Here is a 10,725-nt window from a genome sequence, read left to right on the forward strand (position 1 = left end):
GTCAGGTCAGTGAGCAGTGCTACTGCGCCATCTTGTGTTAGTTATCAGTTGTGGCCAAGATGGCTAGGATGGAAGATAAATGTGGGTGTATTATGAAAAATAACCGTTGGCTGTAAACAGGAATGACAGTCTGTTAAAGACAAGTTTATTTTCCCTGAGTATTTAACAGTGCCTTTCGAAAGATTAAATATGACGCATTTGTGGAGGGTTTGCAGTGTCAAGGTGCCGTCTGGCTTTTGGAGTTTAACCATCCCGGCTACGGGCTGAAACCATGCAGCTTCCTGTACAGATCTGCTTTGGCCAGGTCAGCTGACAGTCTCAGGGCCATCTGGTCCGTCGTTAGCTTCATGGTCCACGCAGCCTCGATAGCCCGGTCCAGCGTTCGGCTGATGTTTTCTTCCTGGTGGGTTGGGGAATGAGCATGATTGCATAATTCTGTGCATGAAGTTCTTCTTCATGTGATAAAACTCGTATCAGCGATTTAGCATTGCAAAATTCTGAGAATTTTCCTGTATGTTCCCATTAATTCCCATGAGAACTTGGAATATTTCCAAATTTCCCTAGCTTCCCATGGAATGGAAAGTTTCCAGACATTTTCACTCCTTGGCAACCCAGCGATCTGGTCATATTCCTGCTCTCACCATGCTGAAAGTATGTCTGTCAATGAGCATTTTCCTAAAACATGACCTAACTTGCTGTTCAGACTATAACCGTAATGTCTGAATGCAACAGAAACCAGCACGCCCATTGGCCCCTGAGGGTTGGGTTTGCCCCAAGCCCTGAGGAATTTACTGTCCTTACCTCCCTTTTGTACTTGTGGTGACTCCTGACTCTGCAGGTGGAATGAGGAGAACGTCCTGACTTCAGAAAGGAAGGATGGTGAGGCAGAAGGGCAGAATCTGATTGGCTACCAGGGAGTCTCCATCCAGCCTTAGGCAGCTGCTCTATGTCTGCAAAGCTAGAGAGTACCGTTTAGCATTGCATGGGCATATAACAGCCAACGTAAGTCGCAATATAAATACTTACCTAGCAGGTAAACTACAGGATGATCGCCAGTTTTTGTCAAATGGTGGATCGATAGGTTGTGTTGCAGAATGGGTGCTGAATGAATAATGCCTCTCTTTGGCGAGGGTGGAGCTCCATCCTGCTACAGAGAAACACAGGGATTTTTTGACGTTCTGAGAGTTTGCTAATCACAGTGTTTCTCAAACCGGTCTTCGCGGACCCGCAAGGCAGTCTTCGTGGAGGGAGCAAAAACATGGACCACTGCGGGTCCCAGAGGACTGGGTTGAGAAACACTGCCTTAACCCCATATTAGGCCGTGAAAAAATCTACATCAGAGGTCTCCAACTCCGGTCCTGAAGAGCTACAATCCAGTAGGTTTTCTGTCCTGCCTGGCTTCCGATGACCCACACTTGTTCCTGGTGTTTACTTGAGCACAGGTGTGGCTCATCAGAAGCCGGGTAGCGTATAAAACCTACTGGACAGTAACTCTCCAGGACCGGAGTTGGAGACCCCTGATCTACATTATACTGACTATGAATCGATTATTTACCAGGTCAATATAGGCTAGCAGCTGAATGGAATAGTCATCTTTATCTTTACTAACTCTACATCCAACATAGCATTTTACGTTTTTATATTAATATATTTACATACAAATATATTTTTATTTATTTATTTATTTTTTAATAGTAGGCCTGCACAAATTTCAGAATCCAGAATGTAATTTTTCAAAATGGATTCTAGCAAGATTCTATGCAACACTTCAAGGACTTCCCTAATGTAGCATCCAAAGCATCCAAAATGTAGCCACTTACTTCTCCTTGGATCCATATCTGTGGAGCTTCCATTCTCCTCCAGGAGTGGGTTTGTGCTGGTCTTCATCAGAGCTTCATGTCTGTTTCGTGCAGGTAGGACGCGATTTACAGGGGGGGTAAAAGGCAATGAGGAAACAGGAAGTAGAAATGCTTTTTTAATATGACATTTACTCTCAATACTACAGCTGGATTGTGTTTGTTTGGAAACTGCAGAGCTTGTTACCCGGTGGAGGTGGTTCTGTGGTGAGCTCTGGGCTTTCTTTTCCGCCCAGTATCCTGCGTAAACCTCGAGGCCAGGTAGTCCATCCTTTTAGCAATGTAAGGCAGACACAACAGACTCTGCTCCAAATCCCGCTTCAGGCTGCCCACCTCGGTCTGGAGAGCTAGAATCAAATCGCTGTCGGCCACAGCGTAGATCCTAACGTCAGCGTTTTCTCAGCTGGCACCGGCGCTGATAAAAAATCACGGATCGAATCCGGAAGTGACATTATGAGAATTAAGTTAAACCAAACACTGTGCCAGATTTCAAGGTTCGAGAGACTTCCTGGTCTCGTGTGGAATATGAGCGTAAGATGTGGGTTCGCTAGGTGCCCTGTGAACGGGGGCCCCACCGGTGACAGGAGCAGGTGTGGGAGAGAGTCTCGGCTGTCGTTCTATCCCTGGACCGCCTGCAGACCTTGGGCAGATTCCCCGCATGGGCCTCCAGGGCATGAGCGTGGGGGGAGTCAGCTGTCCACTCTGCTGCCGAATTCACACAAAAAACACCGGTTATTTCACTGTGAATGCTGTATTCCAACATGACTTTCCTGAATTATAAGGGTAGTTTCTCATGGACCCCCCCCCCCCCCCCCCCCTTTACTGGCCTTGTGGCAGACAGTGCTGACAAAGTCTTGGGATTCTTGCATAATTTTGTAAAAATGTTGCTGTTATCGGTTTCATAACACCAGTCCATTGGCAAGCAGTGTTTAACATATCTGCACATACAGTATCTTTGGCACAGAAATATTCATTCTGTGTCATTTTTTGACAAACTCATTCAGTTGTGTTCTTCACATTTTACTAATAATTGCAACTATTGTCACTGGTTCCCAAACGGATACTAAACACAAATGTTATTGCAAAGGTGTTACTAAGCCAAAAGCACCCACTGCTTGTCAATGAACTCAGAATAGTTCTTTTAGAACTATAAGTTGGGTTTCAGTTTATTGCCACTTGAAATTAATGTTTTACTTACAACCATTGGCTGTTTGTAATGTGATGTATATTTTTGTAAACGAATGAAGTAATGACTTTTGTTATAAAACCAATAAATTTGCAATATTTTTTATTGAATTCAGCAAATGTCCCAAGACTTTCTGGGAGCACTGTATCTAGCTAATGGATGAAATTTCATGAATCAATTATTTTATTTTATCAATTACTGTTATCTGTTGGGAATAAACAGGCCCATTAAAGTGTTTTTGCAGCTACATGCTCTCACCGGTCAGCAGTGCGGAGTTCTCCCTGGCAATGCTGCATGTCCACCGGCCCACGGTGCTCGCAGACGTCTGCCCTGGCTGTTTGGGCTGCGCAGTCGGGTCCTTGGCTCTCTGTGCATTGGACCAGGAGCCCTTGCCGTCTGAATCAGTCATGGCACAAGGAGCTGCATGCCCTTCAGATCTAGGCGTTAACAGGAATATACAGGCTGTATAAGCGATCTGCAGATATCAGGTAAGTTCAGTGGATTGCAAGTTTAAAATATGCAATTTTAAACAGTATATAAGATGCTTAAGTATATATCGTACCAGTCAAACGTTTGGACACACTTGCTGAAAATAATGTATTTTTCAACAAGATAACGACCATAAGCACACTGCCAGGTTATGGAGTATTATCTTGTGAACAAGGAAAGAGATGGAGGGCTGAGACAGATGACCTGCACCCCTCCTGCAATCCCCGGACCGGAACCGTGTGGAGCAGGTTTGGGTTGAGTTAGACTGAAGAGTAAGAGCAAGTTAGCCAGAACTTGTGGAAGCTTCTTCAGGACTGTTGAAGGTGCATTCCAGGTGGCTACATCTGGAAGCTGGTTGAAAGTATGCCAAGAATCTGCAATGCTGTCACTGAAGCGAAGGAAAATCACTTAATGCGTATTTTGAGGAGCCTAAATATTGAGAAAATGCTAGGATGTTGAACACTTGTCTTGGTCATTGCAGTATTTGGTACATATTACTTTATAATCTCGAGGCCTTTTACTATAAGATGAATAGCATACAGTAGCTAAAATATAGAGAAATGCATTAAAATCAAAGGTTGTCCAGATTTTTGACTGGTACTTTATTTCCTTTAAATTATGTGGCATGAGTTGAAATAACACAAATTGCAGGGGGTTTTTAATTTTGCTTATTGACGAGGGAAACATTTTTTTTTGAATACGCACATGTGTTCAGAATGCAATGCTTGTGTGAACCGAGAGCCTCCCGCGCTATAAAAAGGCAACACACATACCAGTGGTTAAGAGGTTATGATGGATGGTAGCTCTGCATGTTCTGGCAGGTATTTTCCGGCTAACCTACTTCTCTGTCCACGGAGATGAGTGAAAAAGCTCCACAGCTGGACAATTTGTGCCCAATCCTCCAATTCCACTATCTGTCTCAGGAGTTGCTGTGCTCTGTTTTGGCAGAAAAGGCAGTTGCATGTCTGTCAGGCTGATGGAAAGGCTACGACAAGATTCTTCCTTGAAACTAAACCCCGTTATGAGCGTGATATCGTTCTGATTGTTGCATTTTTAGCATTTCTTTGTACCTGCAAGGAAGACCGGGGTTTATGTGAGAAGCCCCCAGCCTTTAAGTGGAGAAACGTGGGTGCATCCTCCATACAATCCGAAGACAATGGATCCCTAGTCTTCAGGGAATTCTGCTGACTAAAATTTGCAGAAACACACATGACGCAAACTGAATCATATATTTCTATGTGTGACGTTCATGACCCTATTAAAATTCTTAAAGCACAAAAAAAATACATGCACTTGATTCCCTCTTGATACTGATTATCCAAACTCCACTCGGTGTCTTTAATTAACCACTGGCTGAGTATATGATATACACAGAAAAGTGACCCTCAGGTTAATGGGAAACACTTTGCTAACCTCTCAGGTTTCCTCCGCTTCCCCTGTGGTACAGTAGTTGGCGACAGATGCAAGCTCCCACTCTGGAAAAGGCCTTTAGAAAGCCTCTCTTCCACCTTACAGGTAGGAGACTCGTGCTGCTCTGGAGATGCGTCTGAACTCCTTAGGGGACACGAGCAGAGTTTGCTGCCGAGTTCCCACTAGATGGAAGGTCTGTGACCTTGAAACTCAATCACTCCCTTGGAGACTGAGTGCTGTCATGCTCTCCACTTTCACCATTCACAGCAGACTCCCTCCTCTGTAACCAGAGCCTACTAGGAAAACCCGATACCACTGCACGCTAACCTTCTCCAGTCACTAATTTTTCTTTATGATGATCAAAGGCTTTGCACACAGCAGTATCCTCCAGAATGGTAGCAACTGTTCTTTTCATGGCATTATTTATATCAGATGGCAGTTTTGCAATCAGGTAAGCCAGTAAAAGACCGAGTGTACTTATAAAACGGTTAGAGAGCCTTTAGAAAAGCACTTATCTACTCGTACTGTTTTACGGACGTTACCCCAGGTACTGATGGCTCTGTAGCACAGAATCGGACGCTGGTAGAGTAGGACTACTGCAGGTCTCAACATCTGCCCCGCCCACCGTGTCCATGACAACTGGACTGCTGGTGGAGAGTCTGGGATTTTGGCCCTGAAAAGTGACATCGTGTAGAAATTGCTGTCACATGAAGACTTTCACGTTGAGACGGTGCTTGTATTTGGCACTGCCTAGTGCCTTCAAGAGCCACATGTCTGCCAGAATACTATGACCCGATAGAACATCCCATGTCTCAGATTACGGGCATGCTCACCTCGTAAATACATCGAAGCATAACGCATGCCTATAGTTACCGCTTGTAGTACTGCTGGGCTTAAAGAGGTGGTGCCGTCATGTAGCAACTGTGCAGGGCTTGAAGATAACGTAGGCGGGGAGAATTGACTGCAGATGTTATTGTCTATAAGCTCTTTTATGTCCTCCAGGAACATGCCCGTCCTGAAAATCTCTCCTTCCACCTGCCTTTTTGAGAGAAGAGGAAACAGTTCGTCTTTGACCCATCCTTCTTTACAAAGGAATACAGGTTGCCATGTTATACGGCTCAGTATTTTGTGTTATTTCTTTATGTCCCCAACAAAACGAGGTAGATTTTTGCCTGAAAAAAAAGCAATGTCAAACAAGCAAGCGATAGCTGATACCTCTCAGGATCGAATTCGCCAGCATTTATTACCACTCCCATGTAATTTTGCATCTGCAGTGCTCTGTGTTCTTCTTTCTTGGCAATATAATGTCTCTCTAACTGATCCTGGGCTTGTACCAGACCCTTAAAGATCTGAACAAAGTGAACAGTCCAATTAAACTATTATACATTTAAGAACATGAATTTATCATAGATAGTACTGCGCACTTATTAACCTGAAATTTTGTCACAATACTGTAATTCAATTTCTAGAATGTGAAATATCTCATTTACGGGAATAGTTACCATCTGCTGTTCCGAAATGCCCGTGGGCAAACTGTCGAGGCACATTTTAAATTCTTCCACCTATAAAGAACAGGCAAAATGGGAGAATGTCATTTAACTTCAGAGCAGATCAGGAACATTTACTCTGAAATTGCCAACACGGGGGTTGTTACCTTTATCATGAATCGGCTAATTATTTCTTTTAGTTCATTAGTCATTCTTTCTCCTTCACTGGGCTGTTTATCTGTCGCCGTCATGTGGCTGTCCAATTTTTTAAGGTCGTCCAAGTGCTGAGGATGCCCTACAGAGTATCAATACAATAAATAAATTAATATTGTACTCCAAGTGCCATAAGGTGGGGTGGCATTGTGGCTCAGTGGATTGCAGGGGCAATGCTAGTATTTTTTAAGGTGGGGGATATAAGAGGGGCCATGATTCTTTCAGAGGGGGCAACCTCATCATTAGCCAATGATATGTTTTTAATTGGTGACTGATAGGAAGGGGGCATTCCATGGGCCAATCTGATTCCAGCTGGTGCCAGTTTGGGCCCACCCCTGTATACGCACCTGGTGAGTAGTATTAATACCTCAGGTTTAGGGTTTGAGTCCTGCAATCTGTGTGCGTGTTGTATATTCTCTCACTGTTTTCTCCCACAGTCCAAAGATATGCATTTAGACTGACTGGAGTCTCTAATTTGCACATAGCATATGTGTATTTGTGTGTAACTGGTGTCCCATCCCCCCGTGACCCAGTAGGATAAGCAGTTTGGAAAATGGATGGATGGATGGTGTCCCATCCATGAGTGCATCCCCTTCTTATTGCGCTAGAAGCTGTTGAATGCAATACTCCAGTTCTTGCCTGTAGGGAGAGGGTGGATTTGTTTTGAGTCCGTGTGGTTGGTGGCCTTTCCAGCAATCTCCATCTCAGGCAGGACCATGTATTCAGGTGGGAATGTAGGGTCTGAGGATGCTGGTGCCTGGCCATGTTGAGGGACACAAGAAGAATGTGAGCTTCCACTGCATGACATGCCATCCCATCGTCACTGCAGTTCACACCAGTACTTCATCCTGCAAACATCTGTGTATCTCATGGAAGAAACACTCAAACTTACTGTAGTACCAAGCCTCAACTGATCAATGAGATTTTCTGCTTCTGCATATCTGGTTAATAATTTATCATATTCAGCCTGAAACAGAGCAATGGCATAGTTAGGACACTGATACTTAAGTATAAATTCATGTTCTATATATTGGATGTTTTTATGCAAATAAATTAGGCAAATTTGCTGTATAGTTATTTATCACATTCAATTTGCATGACAGATGTTTCACATCAGTTCACCTGTAAATGCTGCACAAGCTCTGATGTCTTATGATGGCCTCCGTGTTTCAGCTGGTTATCAAACTCATGTGGGAGCCCGGCAGATGGCTGAACAGAATCCTCAAGAACTTCGCTGATGACCACTGTGGTCGTTCCGCTGGATTTCCTGAGCGTGCTTGGGGAGGCCTGGAATCTAGGGTCACTGGGAAACTTACTGTCGGACTTTGCAGGATTGACGCTTCTCGGGATTTTCACTTTGGGTGCCACCTTGGAGAAGTCGGGAAGAGGGTAGTGGACTTGGCCTTGTCCGTATTTGAGTTCGCTGCATGATCTGAAGCCACTTAACCTTGGGATTTCTTCATGTTCATCTGTTAGCTCTGAATTACTGGATCTGCAGCAAAGTTCTGATTGCTCTTCCAGGGCTACTGATTCATCACTTCCTGAGATCTGCTTACTTGTCTGGGAATCCTCTAGTTCCTCCAGCTCCACACTCTCTAGCACTGGAGGCTTACATGCTCGATTCAGCGGACCATCTCGGTGTACCCGTAGACTATTCTCCATAGCACTACTGTGATCTTCACTGTGTCTTGGAGAACATGGGAGTTTGGTTAATACCGTCTCCTCAACACTGTCAATGAAGGAGACCTCAGGCATGGTCTCTGCTTCGATGTATTTACTGGAGTTAAACAGTTCCTCCTGAGGAAGATGTCTCAGCAGCAGGTCTGTGACATCTGAAGGAGGTTCTCTGTCGTGAGTCCTGGCTACAGTACCTGTGTCTTGGTCAGATTTGTACTCCATTGCCTCAATGCAACTTTTGCTATTTTGTTGATCCATGGCAGCGTGGCCAATGACGTCAGTATCTCTGGTGTAACTGCTTCGTATCTCATTAATCTTACCACTTACCATCCTCGAAGCCGAACCATCAACGGTATACTGGTCTTTTAATAGAGAATTTGTGTGAGAAGCCAGGGCAATGAATTCACCCTCAAAATGGGGTACTCTTGGGGAATTGTCAGAAAGGGAGCAGTTCCCAGTGTTTGCAGCACGACCGGTGTCCGTCGTGCCAAGGTCTCCATCATACGGAAGGTCTTCCTGGTCTTCATCACTAGCATCTTCAGCTTCATAGCACGTCCGCACCGGAAATCCTTCCATCATAGTCTGTGCAGGGACCCGCCTGTTACACCAGGATCAGACCCACCTTTGGGGTTAGGTTTCCTATTGCCCAAGAAACTGTTGACATCTTGAATATCGTCATTAACATGAGACGGCTCTTGGTTTCCTACCTATATCAAAAATCAACAAAAATAAAAAACAAACTTACTGGAAATTCCACCCATTTTATAAATACTTAAATAAAAACAAAGAGTTGGACATAAAGTCGTATTAAAGTGAAACCTGTTGCATATTATTGGTGAAAGAAAATAGCATTGTCTTCAAGATTTGTCTACTATGACTAATATATTTTATAAATAGCTAAAGGCTAATTTCTTAAAGTTAAAACTTGCAGTCCATGTATATTTGCATAGACTATAACATATACATACACAATATGTATACAGAACACAAATTAACACCGAACAAAGTGTTTAGTGCTATCTCACCTTTCAAATGGCTGATTGGCTCCGAGGTTATATCCTGCAGAAGGCATAACGTAATTTTGTCCTTTATATCATTGACGTGGATACTATCTTCTTCACCAATATTAACAAGTATGCTCTGTTGAACGATCGTCTCCCAGAATACAGGTCATTCACATTACTCTTTGCCTTATCCTTCGCCACAGCCCCCTCTGACATCTCCTACCTGGACCTCCTACGGCCACTTCCTACTCTTTCCTCACCTTTACTCAACTACTGTAGCTAATTTGTGTGTTGCCAACAAGTGGGAACAAAGCTTACGTGTAAAACATAGTTAATTATTCAGCCGTCTATGCACGATATGGGAGGGGGAAAGGGGGGTCTTACAAATAGCGGTCGCTATAAGAAGTTCTTCACCGGTGCAAAAAAATGAAACCTGTAAATAATGTCAAAAGTCTTAAAGCCATTACACTGTCTCTTTATACTGATTCTCAAATAAAGCACATTATATTATTAATGGCTTGTATAGTTGCTTATGAACAACTGGACTGTGTAGCGTCATAATAAACACACGCCTGCAATTAAAACCCCATACAGCCGTCTGCCCAAGGGATGTGGTTAACTTACTTTAAGTGAAATTATCCTATGCAATTCAACTTGTATTTCAAATATCGACTGGAGACCTTAGTCCGCATGCTTTTCGGAACATCCTACAAATACTACAAAGTTCTGCAATGTTAAAATTCGACCCCAACATCAGAATCGAGCCAGCATCACATGACTAAACTTTCATTAATAATGCAAATATTGTCGCTGCACGTCTGGCTTGATTGAAGATCGCTTGCTGAAGCGATGAAACCGAGTAAGAGCTTTGTTGCCAAGGTAACGTGAAGCTTCCAGTGTCAGGAGCTGATCACTATTTTATTTCATTTATTCTTAGGCTTGCCGACTCTCGCGCATGTGGCGTGACACGCTTTCACATTCTCACGCTCACGCAAGTAATTGTAATAATTCCATTATAAACCTAAAATTAGCTACATCAAATGCGTTGGGGTAGTTTGGAAACCGTATAGACTATTTACAAGGTAATGTAACTGTTACATGTGAAGGCGTGTGCAGACTTGTCTGAAATTGAAAATCTGACTTCAGCCAGCTGACCAACGTTGGCAACCTTGTATTCTGAAGGATTCGAAAGATCAGTGTCGTTATAGCCTATGGGCTGTGTGTAGCCTATGGTACGATGTGTTGGATTTAATTAATTAATTACTTGTATTCCATTAATAAATCATGTCATGGTGTGACTCCTACTCGGATGTACCGGTTTGGGTGGATTCAACAGGTTGATTGATTGTGAAGGGTGCTCGTTATGCGCGTCACCTCCAGTGTGTAATGCATTCTCCAACAAC

The 10,725-nt window shown here is 43.6% G+C and overlaps 1 protein-coding gene across 1 annotated transcript; it reads right to left on the reverse strand.

Annotated features, from left to right (window-relative positions):
- Window positions 1–127: 127 nt before the first annotated feature.
- Window positions 128–10,646, reverse strand: LOC125716624 (uncharacterized). The gene is made up of 21 exons (XM_048989122.1): window positions 10,638–10,646; window positions 9,344–9,377; window positions 7,764–8,916; window positions 7,534–7,608; window positions 7,281–7,398; window positions 6,596–6,723; window positions 6,444–6,503; window positions 6,157–6,290; window positions 5,815–5,980; window positions 5,484–5,614; window positions 4,945–5,085; window positions 4,602–4,719; window positions 4,373–4,467; window positions 4,237–4,281; window positions 3,301–3,479; window positions 2,432–2,561; window positions 2,044–2,217; window positions 1,821–1,900; window positions 1,027–1,147; window positions 802–958; window positions 128–400 (listed from the first exon to the last, which is right to left on the reverse strand). The coding sequence occupies exons 3-21, from the start codon at window positions 8,895–8,897 to the stop codon at window positions 257–259; spliced, it is 3,330 nt and encodes a 1,109-aa protein (XP_048845079.1). The 5' UTR covers window positions 8,898–8,916; window positions 9,344–9,377; window positions 10,638–10,646; the 3' UTR covers window positions 128–256.
- Window positions 10,647–10,725: the final 79 nt, after the last annotated feature.

The sequence above is a fragment of the Brienomyrus brachyistius genome, chromosome 21 (assembly GCF_023856365.1).
Source record: "Brienomyrus brachyistius isolate T26 chromosome 21, BBRACH_0.4, whole genome shotgun sequence".
Classification (NCBI taxonomy): Eukaryota; Metazoa; Chordata; class Actinopteri; order Osteoglossiformes; family Mormyridae; genus Brienomyrus; species Brienomyrus brachyistius.